Below are 19,321 nucleotides of genomic sequence, written 5' to 3' on the forward strand. Positions count from 1 at the left end.
GCCATCAAGAATATAATTCATTACATAAATTAAATTGATTACATTCATATTTCATACATCGTATTTAAAGGCAATTATTCAAGCTTGAGGACCACTGTCTTGGTAAACAACTTCTGCTTGCTGATATAGCCATTTGCATGCAACTAACCACACTACGAACAACCATAAAACTGATGACTAACTGCTCGTGCTTGGATTGTTTTGAGATTTGATGATCTGTGGCTGAGCTTGAACTAAGGTTTTATTTTACTGAGCTGGAGCTGAGGTGTATGCTATCAAAGTTATCACCTTAGGCCTGGAAATTATTTCCAGCCAGTCTTGTTGAAACATATCTTTTCACCTTCCTGGTTTCCATCTCCACTCATACCTTGTAACAGACTGGAAATTGGCATCCACGTTGCTAGTAGCTACTTCATATATAAACCTAAAAGTATTTTGAGCTATTCATCAACACATACATGCTAACTTTAGTTAACCCTTAACAATGTGATTCTCTCTTTCTCTCTCTCTCTCTCTCTCTCTCTCTCTGCAGAATTTGTGGAAAAAATTTCAAAACAATTTCCAGATGCAATTTGGGAAGCGGATAATGACTTTGGCTGGACTCCTCTTCATTATGCTGCACTCTTCAACGATAAAGAACTTGTCAAACTATTCTTAAAAAATTCCCCTTCTCCCAATAATGGTATAAATGACAAATTGGATTCCCTTGTTTCCAAAGAAGACAAAGAAGGCATGCTTGCTCTTCACATTTCAGCTAAGGAAGGAAGTGTTGAGGTACTAAAAATACTCTTTGACTATGAAAAAAAGAAAGGCAAAGAAATATATCCAAATAATCTTAACAAGGTGGACAGAAGAAAAAGGACAGCTCTTCATCTTGCTGTGTTAAGTGGAAAGAGAGAAGCAGTGAAAATTTTCTTACAAGATGAAATCAAGCAAGATAAAAATGGAAACAAGAATCCCGTAGATAGAGACAGAAACAGGCATCTCATAAATGTGCAAGATAAAGACGGAAACACGCCTTTGCATCTAGCTGCCATTAATGGGCATTATGGAATATTAATGATGCTGGCATTTCACCCGCGAATCGACCGGATGGCTATGAACAACAAAGGGATGAGTGCTGCTGACATTATTCTATCAGATGAGCAAGAAGGGAAGGTATGCCTCTTAAATCTAAAAACTAGTAGCATTAGAAAACTGCGGACATTTTTTTTTTTTTTTTTGGTTGAGAAAGCACCCAAGGTGGGAAGGTTATTTATTCCAAATTTAAATTAGAAAAGTAAACGTTAGAAAAACTAGTAGAATGGACTCCGTCAAGACAAGAAAAAGAGTAGAAACATTAACTCCTCTAGCATGTTTATGAGTGTGGGCACAAGCGCCCGCGATGAGTGGAGGTTTTCCAATTATGAGAAGTATGTCTTGGCCTAGGGTGAACCATGGCAGAGAGTGTAAATGGAGTCACCACTTAAATCAAATCTAGGAACCATATATATAGCAACCTTATGGAATGACTAATCTTTACTAAAGCACGTGTCTAGAGTTTAGATATGGGGATGAGAAAGTGTTAGGCACCCAACCCCACTCGACCTATGGCTTGGTCTCCATTCATTGTATTTCAAATCCTAATTTCATTGAAAAGTTTTCTAACATGTTATTTTAAACTCACACACACTGTAACATGCATCTAAAGAAATCAACATGCCATATCATCCCCAAACCTACCAATCATCTATCATGGCATTAAACACATATCACTAAAGGTAGTAACATCACAAGGTAGCAAAATCAACAAGATATAAGCTAAACACACACGTTAAACCAAAACTCATGGCATTAAACCAAGCATATTAAACAACTCATGCTCAAACACTCTAGTGCATGTTCATGCGATTTGTGTAAGACTTACCTCACTGCATCACAGCACTTATGCATCAATGCATGTTCATATTCATATGCATGTTCATGGCATTTAACCAACAAAAACCCTAATCACTCCTAAACAAAATTCAAGACAAAACATGTTAAAACACTTACCCAGGACTTAAACATATGAAAAACAGATTAAACAAAACCTAAACACATGAAAGAAAACAAATAAAAAAGCAAAGAAACAGAATTTGGGTTTTTGGGCATGAGTGTGTGTGCGCATCCCAGTTGTATGTGTCCGCACACTTCAAGCATGTGCATGCATGCATGAAGCATGTGCATGCATACACACCTAGAAACTCAAACCCACCAACTAGTGCGGAAAACAAAGAAAAACAAGATATCTAGCAACCTATCATGCTTCTAATACGAACACAACATAAACCTAAGCTAACACAAACATATCAAAGCAATAAAACATATAAATAAACAACAAAAAAGAAGAAACTGAAGAGCAAGTTTGAACCTTTACCTTAACACAAGAACTCTCTAAAGCTTGATTTGACCATTGCCCTCAGTCAATATAATTAACAACAAAACCAAAATGTTAATAAGCTTTAGAACTCAAAGGCCAAGACCAAAATAGGTCCCAACCAATTAAGTAAAACTTCACTTGTGGATGTTTTGTATGAAAAACTCCCTCTTTTATTCACAATTTTCTAGTGAATCTTCTATATTTTGTCATCTCCTGAAAAAGTGCCTTTTATGGCTTTTGGTAGTGGTAAAAAACTGGTGTGGGGTGGCTCCTAAACAATGTGGGATTCAATTTACACAAATTTATGCCCAAAAAAGTTTTCTATTTGTTTGTTTAGACCCCTTAAAAATTAGACCAGCTTAACTTAATGAATTAGCCAAGTAGTTACTTAAATTTATTATTCAAATCTAGGTTAAACTCATGCAATCATATTACCTAGTGCTGAAAAGTAAATAACACAACGATATGATGATCCATGAAAACCAATGAAACCAACCATTTCAAGGTAAAAAACCTTGGGAGGATTTAAACTAGCTATCCTCAAGGTAAACAAATCCACTATAATAGAATGGAGGTTTACAATAGACTTAAACCCTAAATCTAAAGCTATCTCATGTAGAACTTATGAACACGACCATGTGCATCTTCGAATTTACGGACTCTTCTATCTTGAATCTGTTAAACACAAACACCTACGTTTGTGACTTTGAGATCCCACTCAAAGATTTAGCAACACAAGCTCTCCAGTTTGTGACTCCAAGACCACCCTTGAAGATTTAAATCATCAGCTATGTATGATCTTGTTGCAACAACTTCAAATCTACTAGTTCTAATGGTATGAGAATGATTTCTGGTAGTGACTTTTAAAAAGAAAGGCACAATACCTTTTAGATCTCACAAGAGCACCTCCAAAGTCTTTCTAAAATACTAACACGTAGTTAGGGTTTTCCTTTTTATACTAGAAGTGTTTCACTTGAAACACTAAACGTTTAAGCAAAGTTTGGGCTGGATTCTGCATAATGAAAATCTGCAAAAATTGAACTCTTCAAAAATTGAACTCTTCAAAAATTGAATTCTTCTTTTTGCAACTGGAATGTTCTTGAAACTTGACTTAAAGAACTTTGAGCATTGTCTAATCAAACCTATAGACTTAGGAATCTATATGTAGACAAGTTTGTGTTCACGGTTTACCAATTGTTCTAAACTTTTAGAACCTAACAATCTACCCCTTTGGCAATTTGTGATAAAACTTACATACACAATGAAATGCTCAAATACAAGAAAAGCCCTATTACAATAAAATGCCCAAATACATCACAAATCTCAATCTAAGACTTTAGGCCTAAAAGTTGCTAGAAAAGGCAAAAGGTCTTTATCAGAATGTACTTGTCTTTCCTAAAACACTCACAAGAGCACATTAACACATGTGTGGAAATAAAGGCAAATAAACAACAAATAACAAATATGCAATCTAACTCTGCCCCTAAGTTAGATATATGAAAAACTTTTATTTTCTTCCCTTTTCAAAAACAAATTCATCTCCCCCTAAAAAAATACAATTAAAAACCTTTTACCAAATTTCATTTATTTCTCCCCCCTTTTGTCATGTATTGACAAAGATAACCCAATCAAAAGATAGACAGAAAAAAAGAATTTAGGGGAACACAAAAGAATTCATCTCTATGGAAGATAGAAGCAACTCTCCCTATGAAGAGCAACACCCCCCCCCCCCCCCCCAAGAACAACATAGGTTTTAAAACAGTTTTCTCCCCCCAATAAAAATAGGAAAAACAAAACAAATTTTGGGAAAAACATTTTTGGGGAAAATTTAGGAAGGGGGGAAAACTAAAAAGATACAAACCAACCTAAAAAAATAAGTTGAGGATACACATGAATACAAATATTCTCTCTTTTAATATATGCAAACTTGACACTATGTGACCCATAAACAGATGCATGCAAACATTCCAGGCATAATCAGTTAAGACTATACAATATATATCTCAATGATATAAAAATTTAGCATGCACTATGTTTTCATGTGTCAAGAACTCAAATCAACTTCAAGAGTAGAGAATATATTTGCACATTTATTGTCCATCATATCTATTAAAAAAAATATTTCCAATTTTTAGCAGTTCACACATCAAGAAAAATAGCATATACTAAAATGTACAGAACTCAAAAATTAATCAATCAATTTTTAAATCAAGTTGAGTAGCCAATTTAGCAAAGTGTATGCGTGTTGTATGTGAAAACAATGAGAGATATGACTGCAAAAATGCAAGATGGATAAAAACAATGTAATACAGGTGAATCCTATCACAAATGATAAATGAAAAGACTGATCGGTCAAGAAACTAAAAACTGAAAATTTTCTAGTTTCGATCGGTCGAGTATCGATCGGACATTAATCGAATTAAGCAGAGAGTTTTGCTTTAAAACTAAACAATTTCGATTGGTCGAGAACATCTTCGATCGTTTAAACAATGTAAATTTTAAATTTTATAAATTTGGAAATTTTATGTAGAAAAACAACTTTGAAAAAAGCAGTTTTTAAGACTCGATGTATATGAACATAATCCAGAAAAGTTTTAAAAACATGATACCTCTTAAATGCAGGTATCAAAATCAATCGAGAAGTTAAAACAAAAATTTTAAACTTCTAAAACACATTTTTCTTCAATTCCCAACCAAAACAAAATTTACATTTACTCATTAGTTCATATACAATTAAAGATGGCCAGATTAGTCAACACACAATCATATGTACAGAATTTAGCAATGATTTGCATGTAGTGTGTGCAACTAGTAAGTGTACAAAGTACAAAAAATGAGATATGTAGATAGTAATTAAACAAATTTCTACATCATCAATCACATTGGTTTGAAAGTGACTATCACCAAAAGAGTTACATTATATAACTCTCACATCTCCTAGAAAACACACTTGCAATCATGTAGATGGAATTTTTTTTTTTTTTTTTTTTTTTTTTTTTTTTTTTTTTTGCTTTTCTTTTTCTTTTTGAGGCAATATCATTTTTTTGCTTTTCTTTTTCTTTTGAAAAATAACACCTCATTTAATCTTGTTGTGCAAGTGCTACACCTTACCGAGCATGGCTTTTATAATTTGCACACAGGTGTTCATGATTAGCGAGTAATAGTGGTGAGATAATTATTTATGCCTTTCTCCTAGGAATTTCCAGTCCTTACAATCAAATATGTGACATCAGAATCAAGATCGTTTGTTTATAGCCTATAAACAACTCATACTATTAAGCACTGTGTAGCACAAACTAGCAAAGTGGAGAAACTAGCTCATCAAAGCTAAACATGGTATACAGTTATGAAATGAAAATTTCATTGGCCAACCTTAATTACACATTAAGTGATGTGTAATACCAAAAGAAAAAAAAATAATCTTTTTGGAATTTCAAAATTTTATGACAAAAAACAAAAAGCACACATTATGCTAAATGAATAAAATGCAAAAACAATGCATGGTAGTGCTCAACTAAGCTATAGAGAGTACACAAACAAGAAATATCAATTTCTTAATTAATCCATGAGTATATGTACAAACTAGTACATACTCATACAAAATCAGAAATAACTTATGCATTCAGTTATGCAACACATACTTTCTATATTTCTCCACAAGATCAAGTATGTTCTAAATTAAAAAAGTGATATTATAATTCATGTAATCCTCAAGAAAAAAAAAAAAAAAAAAAAAAAAAAAAAAAAAAAAAAAGAAGACCCAAAATAAACTTTTTTTTCTTTTTGAAATTTATCAATGTTTTTGGATTTTTTTTAAAATAATAAAAAACAAACTAAAAAAAATACAACCAAAAATAGAAAGAAAACATGTTCACAAATAATTAAAAGAATTAAATCAAGGACAAGTAAATGACACTCACCTAAGCGAATTTTTTCTCACCCATACAACACGAGTCTTTGGCTTTGTAAGTGAAGAACCATGAGAAGCAAAGTGTATTTGAGGGATTACATAATTCTTTTGAGAGAGACTGAAATCCTGCAATTTCCTTTCACAAGCCAACAAGCTTAAATTTTTCAAAAGCATATGAAACAATTTATCAAGACTTGTAGTAGGAGATATATCATCACATATCCTAAATTGAAACATAGAATGCTTAATTTTCAATTTATGACAGTTAGGACGAATGTGACTAGACACACCACAAAAGTGAAAAACAAAAACAAATTTAGGAACATCAGTTTTCCTAACAGTAGATCTAGTCTCATATTTTGGTTTTTTTCTCAACAAAGAACAATTTGGTCTAATGTGACCAACAACACCACAAAGGTGATAGGTAGGCACAAAAACATATTTCTTATGTACTCTAACAAGAGGTTTAGACATAGGTTTAGAAACTTTAGCATCTACATTAGAACTCTTACCTTTGTCTAACCTATTAAAATAAGCCTTTTCTTTTATGATTCCTCTTGAAAGAAGGAATATAAACATTATCAGCTTTTGGCTTAAGAGAAACAGATACAAATCTGTTATCAACAACAAGTTTGGTATTAGTCAAATTTTCAAGTTTAGCTTCAGGCTTAGCTAACTTTTGTTCCATACTTTTCACCTTTTCATCTTGAGAGGAAAATTGATTTCTCAAAAATTCATTCTTTTTATTAGATTCATCTAATTTCACAATCAATTCCTCTTTTTCAAGATTAGCCAATTTTAACTATTCCTTGAATTTCTTATCAATTTTCATAGATTTAGTTAATTCCTTATGGAGAGTTTCACAGACATCAATAAGATCAATAGAAACAATAGCATCTTCTTTATTCAAATTTTCACAAATATAAGCTGAAAGACACTTAAAATTATCCATTACAGCAGGGATCAAGGATCTCACTCAGGACGTTAATCCAATTAGAGCCCGCTCTGATACCACTTGTTTGTTTGTTTAGACCCCTTGAAAATCAGATTAGTTTAACCTAATAAATTAGCCAAGTAGTTACTTAGGTTAATTATTCAAATCTAGGTTAGACTCATGCAATCATATTACCTAGTGTGGAAAAGTAAACAACACAACGATATGATGACCCAGGAAAACCAATGAAACCAACCGTTTTAAGGTAAAAAACCTGGGAACGATTTAACCTAGCTATTCTCAAGGTAAACAAATCCACTATGACAGAATGGAAGTTTACAATATATTTAAACCCTAAATCTAAAGCTATCTCATGTAGAACTTACTAACACGACCACATGTAGCTCCAAATTCATGGACTCTTCTATCTTGAATTTGTTGAACACAAATATGCACATTTGGGACTTTGAGATCCCATTCAAAGATTTAGCAACACAAACTCTCCAACTTGTGACTCCAAGACCACCCTTGAATATTTAAATCATTAGCTATATATGATCTTGTTGTAGCAACTTCAGATTTACCAGTTTTAATGGTATGAGAATGATTTCCGGTAGTGACTTTGAAAGAGGAAGGCACGATACCTTTTAGATCTCACAAGAGCACCTCTAAATTCTTTCTAAAACACTAAAAAATAGTTAGGGTTTTCCTTTTATACTAGAAGTGTTTCACTTGAAACCCTAAACGTTTAAGCAGAGTTTAGGCTGGATTAGAATTCTGCATAATGAAAATCTATCAATCGAGGCTTAAGTTTGATCGGTCAAACTCTTCAAAAATTGAATTCTTCTTTCTACAGCTTGAATGTTCTTGAAACTTGACTTGGAGAACCTTGAGCATTGTCTATTCAAACCTATATACTTAGGAATCTATATTTAGACAAGTTTGTCCTTACAGTTTGCTAGTTATTCTAAACTTTTAGAACTTGACACTTTTCTTTCATAGTTTTCAGAACCTTAAATGCGTGCCCATACGTGGGGTATACGTGCGCATTGTGTAAGTATGTGTACACATGGTATGCATCCGCATGTCTGTGTACACACACTTAGGGTTTCCTGCAGCTTTTCTTTTCCAAAATAAGTTTTATTTTCCAAAAATGACTTCTTAAGCCAAGATTTTATGAGATTGGGCCATAAATCAACCTTGGGCCTTAAAGTAATGTTATCATTGGGGAATAGTGGCTTGAGTCATAAGGGATACAAAATGAGGTGTTTTGAATGGGTGACATTATTATCTAGTCCACGAATATGACAAAAACGAGAATTCATAAAGGAAGAAGACATAGACTTGATACCACTGATGATATGGCCAAACTAGTTAAGGATAAGTCTTCATTATTTATAGCATTGATAAATATTTCTGAGTCTCCTTCACAGATTACATTTTCAAAGCCCAACTCTTTTGCAAAACAAATAGTTGTACGTGCTGTTAACATTTCCACAATCTCTACTGAAGTAGGCAATGGGATTAATTGTGTAAAAGCAGCCATAACTAGATTATAGCTCACAGACTAGCATAATTACCATCTTTAAAAACCGTTGCATCAAAGTTAATCTTGACCCAATCTTTTCAGGGGGATGCCATTTGGTGAGATAGGGTAAAGATGGGCTTTTTGTTGGGTATGGACAAGATCTGTGGAGTTTCTACAAATTATCAAATGCCAAAAGGCTGATTTTGTCAAGAGGGATTGCTAGTTCACCTACTCGATGTGATCATAGAAAAAAGATTAGTGAGAGAGCTTTCCTGAATAGAGAACTATATCACACCCAAGAAACTATTGCAATTCTTAGTAGCGTTAACCAACCATCTGAAATTTTGAGACCAAACCTTAGCCAGGGCAAGGCAAGACTATAGAGCATGAAGAGTAGTTTCTTGATTTGAGCCACAACATTGGAAAAGGGGGTCCAAGATGACCTTCCTTCTAACTAGGTTTGCATGAGATGGAAGGGAATCTAATACATCTCTCCAAAGTAAAATTTTAACTCTGTTAGGGACACTCAACTTCCAAACACCGTTCCATATCATTTTCATCAAACCATTGTTACAGGAACTCAGGTTCTCATTCTCCACAGCTTCCATTGGTAACTTGTAGCTCAATCTCACTAAGTATTCACCATCCAAGTTTTTAGGCCAAAACGGCTTATCATTGTTGTGAGAAAAACTTGGTGGATTCGCCTTGATCATGTTAGCTTCCTAGGGCATAAAGATATAATCAATTACCTCTTCACAAGGAGATTGGACAACACGCTCATTAATTAAGCTTTCGTGTGGGCTGGACTTTTGTGCACATGGTGCACCCCAACAATCTCCACCTCCAGTCCACCAATTGGAGGAGATCTTCAATCTAGCTCTTCAATTCAAATCCATGTAAGTCAAGCCGACACAAGGCTCAACCTTCTTTAATATCTTCACCAACACTCTGACAACCTCATCAAAATCAATACCTTTCATTCTCAAAGAATTAATCTCATCTCGGATATTCCTAATCCAATCCCTTGGCTCCCCCTAATCAGATGCCCAAATATTCTTGACACTAACAACTCAACATTCTCTAGTAGTCCTTTTCTTTTAAGGTTCAACAATCTCTAGTGGAGGATATTGCTCCCCTTGCTCAAGACCTCTAGGATCTTTCACTTCATCATCATCCCATGTAGCCTTAGCATCCTTATATTCTTCATCACCTATTACTTCCTCATGTGAAGCACTATTAGGCAATGAGAATTTCACCCTCTTGGTATCAACACCATTAATCCCAACTCTCAACTATGGAATCTTCTCAAAATCTTTAATCTCATTGAACTTCTTCTTACAGATTTTCAAATGAGTCCTATACATATTGCAACAAGAATGTCCTCTTGCAACAACTAATGAACCTTTAGTAAGTTTCCATCTTCCGTTGCTAAGGTGGTTACAATAACTTGCTTGATCTATAGGCATTGTAGAAAACACATTCATCCTTACATCTAGAACAGGTCGCACATCCTTCAACATCATGGTGCTACCAACATTGGTTTTGATATGCACACATCACCAATTTCCACAATTTTTTAATGGAATTACTCATCTTCAAAGAACCAAGGTCCCCTGCTTTGCACATGGTGAACAACCATTTTGTAGGAATAACATGGTGGGAAGCTACCAAACCAACAACCCACACAATATTATTATTAACAACATGCCCACACCTTTGCTCTTCAATAGAGAGCACCATAATGTCCTCAGCAATCACAATAACTATAGTATTTTTCTCACTGTCATTTTTTTCATCTTTACGTTTGCTTTGGTCTTTATTCCAATGCCAACAATTTCTTCTTTTGTGGCCCTTTTTCCCAAACTAAAAGTATTATCTAGTTTCCTTAAACTAAGATCTATCGCTTGATTGTGACCTATCATTGAAATTAAATTGATCATTAGGTCTCTTACTTCTACAATTCTACCTTTTCTCTTGTTCTCTATGACAAAAGCTTAATCTTGTACATTGTTTATACTTGCATCTCTCTTCTGAACCCCCTCACTTAAAATCAAATATCATTATAATATTTGAGTTTTCTTTTTCTTGTAGAATTGCTTACTGTCATTCTTATGGCCTCCCAATTGTTTGGTAAAAAAGCCAAGACAATTAATGCCCGAATCTCATCATCAAAATCAATTTCCATCAAAGATAATTGAATGTTTGTTTGTTTAGTCAAGTAATTACTTAGGTTAATTATGAGATCTAGGCGGAAAAATAAAGAACACACTGATATGATCACCCAAGAAAACTAATGAAACAAACCGTCTCAAGGTAAAAATCTGTGGAGGATTTGACCAAACTATCCTTAAGGTAAAACAAATCCACTGTAAGAGAATTAAAGTTTCTACAATAAGATTTAACCATAAATCTATTGCTACCTCCAGTAGTAATTTACTGACACAACCATGTACAAGCTTCGAATCCATGAACTCCTTCAGATTTAACACAATTTGTTTTCCTGCAGCTTGAATATTCTTGAGTCTTGACTTGAAAAACTTTGAGCAATATCTAATACCTATCCTAGACATGTTTTTTTTCTCGGTTTTCCAACCCATACAAATTGAGACTCTAAACATTTAATCCTAAATCTTTAGAACCTAACATTGATTTATGATTGTATTTAACTATTCAAATATCTAAAAGTTCTATCTGCATCCTCCAACACCCAATGTCTGTATTATCAAACTTCTCGATTCCTGGCAACTTTCCTTTTTCTCCGGCCATCGCTTCCACTCAAACCGATGCTATGATACCACTTTTTAGGGAGATAAATGCCTTAGGGAGATTCCTTGATAGTTAACATAACTTATAGAAACACACTTGTAAAGTTGTGATTTCCAACTAGCCTTTATTGGCTTTAATTCCATGCCAAATTTGATTGTAATTTTTTCAATCATTTCCCTATATTTATATGGGTTTATTTGTAAGGGATGAGTGTGAGAGATTGGTGAAGAATCAAGTGTCAAAGAAGAATCAGTGTAGTTTGCGACTAGCTCGCAAAAAGCTCGCAAGAAAAGTAACTCGTGAAAGGCCACGTGTGAAGCACATGACTAGAAACTGAAAAGTCATGCCAGACTGTCAAATTTGCAAGTACTTCATGAGAAAGGCCATATCATGAGGTACCCCCAAATTCTTTGTTTGGCAAAAAGAAAAAATGTTTTACCAAATTCTTTACCCACACTATATATATCCTCATTACCCAAGAAATGTAAGGAGCGATTTTCAGAAAGGGAACCCTAACAAAAACATTTGAGAGTTAGAGATTGTTTTACCCACAATCATCTACACATTTTCTCTTGGTTTTCCTCTACTCCTACCTCTCCATCTCTACATCCTTGAGAGGTTCTTAGCCCAAACATTTATATCACCCAATCTGAGTGTTGAGTCAAGTTTTTGTGCCTTTGGGAAGAATTGAAAGAAGCCATTATGTTGTGGATGCAATCAGGCTGAATTACGGGATCCGGTTTATTGTGCTCATTTACTCTTGTTTTGCATTTTGATAAATTAGAAGCTTTAGTGTTTTCACACTAATTGAGTTTTCAACACTTAACCTAGAAGGCCTAAGCCCAATGGGTATGTGCTCAACTATGTTATATTAATCACTCTCTTTTCTCATTATTATTCAATGTGAGACTTTACTCACACACGTGCACACTACAAGGTTATCTCATAAGTTGGTATTGATGTATGAGAATTTGAAATAACAAAGCAAGCAAAATATTTACTCCCAGATTTCTTTTTCCCTCTCACATTTAGGCAATTAGTCATCTCATATAGACTAAGTTATCTTCGCAATTATTATTTACAACCTAGTTCATATCATTTGGTTTGGTATCAGAACCCACAATTCGAGATTATCGGATTTGCCGCAACTCATAAGAAATCTATAGAAATAGCAAAATGCAAAGGTGGAGATACGTTTTTGGTGACTTTTTATGGATTACGATATCTTCACTCTTGATCCATTGCCTCTTGTTACATGGAAGAAGAGGCGTGGGAGTGGTTTCAAACCGCAAAGGCAATAGGGTTATGCAAAAATTGGGTGGAATTCCTAATTTCCTACAAGATCACTTTTGTGCACCAATAAAAAAAAAATAATAATAATAAAATAAATAAATAAAAAAAACCAATGTAGGCTCCTAAGGAAACATAATTAAAAAATTTCGTCTAACCAGTTCAAAAATCAAGGATTCAAGAATTGACTATTCATTCGAAAGCATAAATGATAATTAAGCATAATTAATCCCAATTTCTCTTCCTCTCTTATTCTTGGAGGCTAGCAACCACAAACCAAATTTTATATTCAATACATTTAACAAAATCTAGTAATATCATTTGGTACAAGTGCCGATGATCCAGGGAGTTACCAAGATTCAAAAGCAAAGATCTTTTTAGGTAGATTCTCAAGGTCAATGAATTCTTTTTTTTTTTTTTGCAACACATCACCACTCCACATGATTTTCATGGATGATCCATACTTCTAGGGAAAGGTGTGAAAATGACTTCCGACCACAGAGACATCTGGATTATGCACAGCCTTTTGATTAATTGTGGCTTTTCCTTGAACCGGTCTAATTCGAGTTTGAAAACCAAGTACAAGAGACTCAAGACTTCATTGTTGGGTTATTGATTGACCCCAGTTAATTAATTTAAATATAAAATTTGATTAATTAGATCAAATTACATGCAATATTGTGGAGGCACAAATAAATTACCAAATAATCTAGAGTGCAACAGAAAGTAAATTTGATAAGGTGATTTTTTTACTAATGGGGAAAACAAACATCACACATTCATAATTCACATGAACACCAAGAATAATGACCCATGAAAACTTTTAAAATTGTATTTTCAAAGTAAAACACTTAGGGAGGATTTAACCCAAACAATCCTCAAGGCAACATTTCACTAATAGAATGGAAGTTTATACAATAGACATAATTCTAAATCTACTGCTGCCTCATGTAGTACTTATTCACGTGACGACACGTAGCTCCATGAACTCTTCTACTGTGAAACTATTGCACACAATCTCTCCAGTTTGTAACTTTGAGATTTTCACTCAAAGGTTTAGATCATCAATTCTGGTTGATTTAATGCAACAACTTTACTTTATAACTGGATTTGTTGTTTTCACAAGGTCTCCAGCTGTAGCTCCAAAAGGGTATGGAAAATCTCCAAATCTATGTACCAAACACTGCCCTATTGAATGTGTAAAAACGTGCTCTAGGGTTTTTTATTTAAATATTATTAAGTTCCATCAAAACCCTAGATCCAATGGTTGAGAAAGAAAGTGAGATTTTAGAACTGCACGAATCTTGATTGGTTGAGATGTGCATCTCAATCGGTCTAGATGTGCATCTCAATCGGTTGAGATAAGTTAGTCTTTTTTCTGAACTTATCTTTTCTTGATTTCTTGAGTCTTCATTTGTGCAAAACTTCATTTGACTTGTTTCAGAATATATCTAGACTAAACCACTAGAAAAAACTAAGTTCTAAAAATTATAATTTGTTCATGGTTGCCAACCTAAAAATATAGACTTACAGGTGTGCCTAGGATGGATTGAGCATCACCTGGGAGGAAGTTTTGATTCACAAACTCTATTCGCCATTCGTGGGTAGAAGGTTCAATGAGTGTGCTCACCCTTGAATTTTGGAGAATGGTGTTAGGCCTAGAAATCACGCTAAAGGAGGACGGCCCATGTAGCCATTTGTCATTCCAAATTCCAATCAAAGTTCCATCACCCACTTGCCAACTACAACCTTGTTTTACCAGTTTTTGAGCTGCTATCATACGCCTCCACGCATAAGATTTTTGAGGTCCCAACTTTGCTCCAAGGAAATCACTTTTGAGAAAGTATTGAGCTTTTAAAACTCTATGCATGATCCAGTGATGTTGTATTCTTCTGGAGCCTCCAGCCCTGTTTAGCTAAGAGTGTGAGGTTAAAAGCCTTAAGATCATGAAAACCTAAGCCATCCTCTTCCTTTGATGTAAAAACTTTGTCCTAACTAAGCCATGCCATCTTAGTTATATCATTTGTTTGTTCCCACCAAAATTTTCGAATCATTCTAGTCATCTCATCACATAGAGTGTTAAGAAGTTTGAAAACACTCATAGTATATTTAGGAATAGCTTGAGCCATTGCTTTAATCGAAATTTCCTTCTCTTCACTCAATAGCATCTTGTCCTTTAGATACTTAAAACCTAGCACTAACTCATAACATAGCTTTTTTTTTTTTTTCTTAAGCCAATTCATAAGACAATTTCTTTCATAGTTTACAAAATCTTAATGCATTTTACAATTTTCCTAAGGCAATTGTTAAAAGAGTGCAATATAATCATGTAATATGCAACGTATTAACTAGTTAGTAAATTCAATAATCAGCAGATAATTAGTGATGGCTCTCTTCTCGCTTGGTTTATTATTTTTTTATAATTCGATAATTAAGATGGAGGGTGAGTTTGAACCTTAAATGTCCTTATTGAAAATATCATTAGGTCTTAATTAAAATACAAGCCTCTTGACCCTTAATTTGGTCTATTATTTTTTATTTTCTTATTTTTTAAGAATCTTTTTGGTCTATTATTAGATTTGGGGTGACTGAAAAATCAACAGGTCCAAAGTTTAAGGGCCAAGGGGGGAAGGGAGAGAGAAGAGAAATAAACTCATGAACATTATTCTTAATAATCGTTTATCATATTGTGTATTCATATTTTGTGCATATAGTTTTTTTGTTTTCGCTTTTTTTTTTTAAAAAAAGAGTAAAACTAAAAATATAGTTGCTTTTTTATTTTATTTGGCAAATTAAGTCATTGAACTAATTAAGTTTTTCTCAAAAAAAAAAAAAAAAAAAAGTCATAGAACTAAGATTTATTTATGGACAAAATTTAGGTACAGTACCTTAGGTGCTGTTTTTTAGGTCTCCCTCTTAAGATTTAGTCATGTGGTTACTTAACTAAAAAATGCATTTTCATCCCATGAGAAAAAATCCATATGACAAAATCTTAAAATGAGAACCTAAAGAACAGTACTTAAGTACTGTACCTAAATCTTTCCCTTTATTTAAATGTCCTATGTTTTTTTTTTTCTTGAATAATTTAAAATTTCGATTTTCAACTTTGAATCTCTTCAGAAAATATCTAAAGTTGATAAGGCTGGATTGACGGATCCCACGCGTCTTAAGATGGAAAATTTAGGCATTTGTAAACTTTGTTACACGAATACCGTAAAATGGGCAAAATACCGTGTCCGACATGAGTACCGATCAAATATAGGCACAAATGTGTCGATTATGCACCTAGCCAAAAAACGAAATTACTTTGGTTTGCATCATCTTTATTTACTGTCCTTCACATATTTTGCATCATTCAATTATGTTTATCCATGCAACTATTGAGTATTTTGATTAATTAATTGGTTAATTACGTAAATTCCACATTAATTGTATTTAACCTGAAATAATTAATTCCTAACTAAAATTGGGGGTAGTGTTTGGCTAGTGCAAACTCTCATAGTTAATTTTTGTATCCTGAACATATCATATCTAGTTTTCAAGGAATGGCGTATTCCCGTACACATTATCGTGTTATACATGTGTCTGTGTTGGTACTGTGAAACTTTGTAAGTAATATTTTCCTATAACATTTTTAGGATAAAATCTTATCAGAGTTGGTACCGTGAAACTTTGTTTGTAAGTAATATTTTACATTTGCAGGATATAATCTTATTCGTGCTGAAGACTCATCACGTTCTTCTGAGTTTGGAAAAAGTGGTTGAGACTAAGAAAGTGAAGATTGCCGAGACAAAAGAACATGGAAAATTTATTCAAGAAAGAGAGGGGAATGATTCTGCAGACAAGGCAGGAACTAGTGCGGTGGATAGTGCAGAGAAAACTCAGTCGAATGATAGCAACGCCAAAAACCCTATAAAAGAGTTAATGAAGGATGTATTCAATGTCAATTCTGTGGTAGCCACACTAATTGCAGCTGCCACCTTCTCAGCAACCATGCAAGTGCCTGGTGGATACGACGGCAACGGCAAGGCAATTTTATTTAAAAATACATACTTCAAGAAATTTCTGATATTTGACTTCCTGGCTTTTGGTCTCTCACTTTTCTCTGTGGTTGTACAATTTGGTCATTCGATTCTACCTCGAACCTTCAGTTACCAAGTAGTGCTATTGGTTATGGCGAGTTTGACTACTTTATCCGTTGTGTGTTTGATCCAGGCTTTTATTGAAGGCCTAAACGCAATCTTGCCTGAAAAATCAGCGATTCCAAACTTCTTGTACGGTTTCTATGTTCTCACCGTCCTTTATGTAATCGTTAAAATCTATTATAGAAAAAAAAATATTCTGAACGTCGACAACACCAAAGGCACCAGAGATGTTCCTTCTGTGATTTCAGACCCGTTGTTCTAACTTTGAACCCCACATGCTCTACATGAGGCATTTCTTGTCCAAATGTCATCATTTCATTATCAAATTGAAGAGCTTCTGGTCTTAGCAGCTGAGTCTGTCTTGGTCTTGTAGTCTCTCACCACTTGTGATTCCTTCCCAGTAACCTTTCTCAACTGATGTGGTTGTTTTTCCTTAATAACAGAGACAGAGTCCTCTGGCAGATTGTTTTGTGATATTTCTATCTTTTAATTCTATCTGGGTTGAAATAAGAGAATACAATGCGATTTGGCGTTTCGGCCAGTCTTTGTCTGTACTTGAAAATAAAGATAGACTTGATATAGTCTATGTTAGTGGTTGTTCTTGGTGTGTAACGAACTGATTATTTTAAATTTTACATGAAGTTTCTATATGTATATATATACTCTCTCTCTCTCTCTCTCTCGTATCTTATCTATATATGAAGTTCTCCTCTATTAAAAGAATCGTCCCATCTGTTTGAAAACTTATCCCATAGAAGATGCTATGTATGAACCACTAGCCCCCATCTAATTAGCAAGAGTTCAGTTTTTTAGATGGAGAAGTAACGAAAGAAATTATCTCCGATAAATTAAATTTTAAATCCAAAAGTATAAAAATATTTTCGAATTAATTAAGCTTCCTATTTTCTGAATTTTTTCAGAAATTTTAAACCTTAAACTTTCGAGAATGTTTCTATTGAAATTATAAAAACTATTTTGCACGAAGTAATTAATGAAAAATGATGTCTGGTAAATTTGGATTGAAAAAATGTTTATATAAAATAGAAACATTGTTGGGCTTTGTGGAGCCTAGTTTTGTTTGATCCGGTTCGACGGCCCGACCCGACCCGAATAATATTGCGTGGTTTTTAATGGGAGATTTACTGAGGCTTAGTCTATGGAGCGGAGGTTTGGGCCGATAGGCCCGCCTTTTGTAATTAGGGTTTTTTAATGTGGTGTTGTTGCCGTGTTTTATATATAGAGAGAAAATATTGTAGCCGCAAGTTGTACTCTGTATTCTTCCCTGATAATAGTGATATCCCTGCAACTCCGTGGACGTAGGCAAATTACCGAACCACGTAAATACTGTTTTGTACGTGTGATTGTTTTTCTTTGGCGTTTGTTTTTTTCTCTATTTTTGTTTCTCACAGGTTGGAATTTTGATTAAATTCCCTACAAGCATGTCTGGAAATAATCACATTGTGTTGTTTGGTTTAACTATTTTCTCAATTACAACATCATTTTATATGAATTTATGTTTTAATTGATTTTTTTTTTTAAGTATAAGGTTTAATTTGAAACTTTTTAAAATACGAGGTTAATTTGAAACCAACATCAAACTACAAGATTAAAATGTAATTTGCCTTATTAGGCCAAGAAAAAAAAAATTAATGTTGTCAAAGTATCAACCGTTGGTTATACACATGCGAGTAGAAAGAACCATAAAGTAAAGAAGTAGAAGAATTAGTACAACATAACTAAGTCCAAACCATGGCAAAAGTTTTAGGATTAAATTGCATTCCTATATGTTATATTAAGGCATTATTGAAGTCTCCTCGAGGTATTATCTTCCCAATACCAATATGGTTCATCAAACATGTTTAGATTTAATTGTAATTTGTGTCATTGTCTAATGTTAGCACTAGTAGTAGAAACATGTCATGTAATTGCAAAATTATTTCATTAATAACTTTTAGGTCAAATGTTATTTTTTTAGTATTTTTAATAGAGATATACATAATGTAAATCTCCCTATTCAACTTTATATATATATATATATATATATATATAAAACTACAAAAAGTCTTTTTATTTCCCCTCAGAAGATACCATAACTCTCAATCCCACGAATTTACACCAAATGTAAAAGTAGACTTGAAAAAATTGGATGTGGATATGATATGGGTGTAAGTAGAAAGTTTTAAACCTCAAAAAAGGGGTCAGCTAGTGCTCGATCCGTTAAAATGGTGAGTGGGGTTGAGTCTACACGGGTTAACCCTTTTTCCGGAATCTAGGTGAATGTGTTTTACACTTTCACTTCTTACTCTTTTCTTAGCTACTTTGTTTTCTAAGTTATTTTCTTTTCACA

General features: G+C 33.7%; 1 protein-coding gene across 4 annotated transcripts in view; it reads left to right on the forward strand.

Annotated features, from left to right (window-relative positions):
• LOC115982760 (ankyrin repeat-containing protein At5g02620-like) overlaps positions 1–17,630 on the forward strand; it is an 84,617-nt gene extending 66,987 nt beyond the window's left edge. For all 4 annotated transcript variants that reach the window (XM_031105468.1, XM_031105471.1, XM_031105469.1 and 1 more), the window contains 2 exons: positions 533–1,158; positions 16,532–17,630. In XM_031105468.1, the coding sequence (XP_030961328.1) occupies positions 533–1,158; positions 16,532–17,236 (1,331 nt within the window). In that variant the 3' untranslated portion in view covers positions 17,237–17,630. The remainder of the gene's footprint in view (positions 1–532; positions 1,159–16,531) is intronic.
• The last annotated feature ends 1,691 nt before the right edge of the window (positions 17,631–19,321 follow it).

Source organism: Quercus lobata, chromosome 3, assembly GCF_001633185.2.
Source record: "Quercus lobata isolate SW786 chromosome 3, ValleyOak3.0 Primary Assembly, whole genome shotgun sequence".
Classification (NCBI taxonomy): domain Eukaryota; kingdom Viridiplantae; phylum Streptophyta; class Magnoliopsida; order Fagales; family Fagaceae; genus Quercus; species Quercus lobata.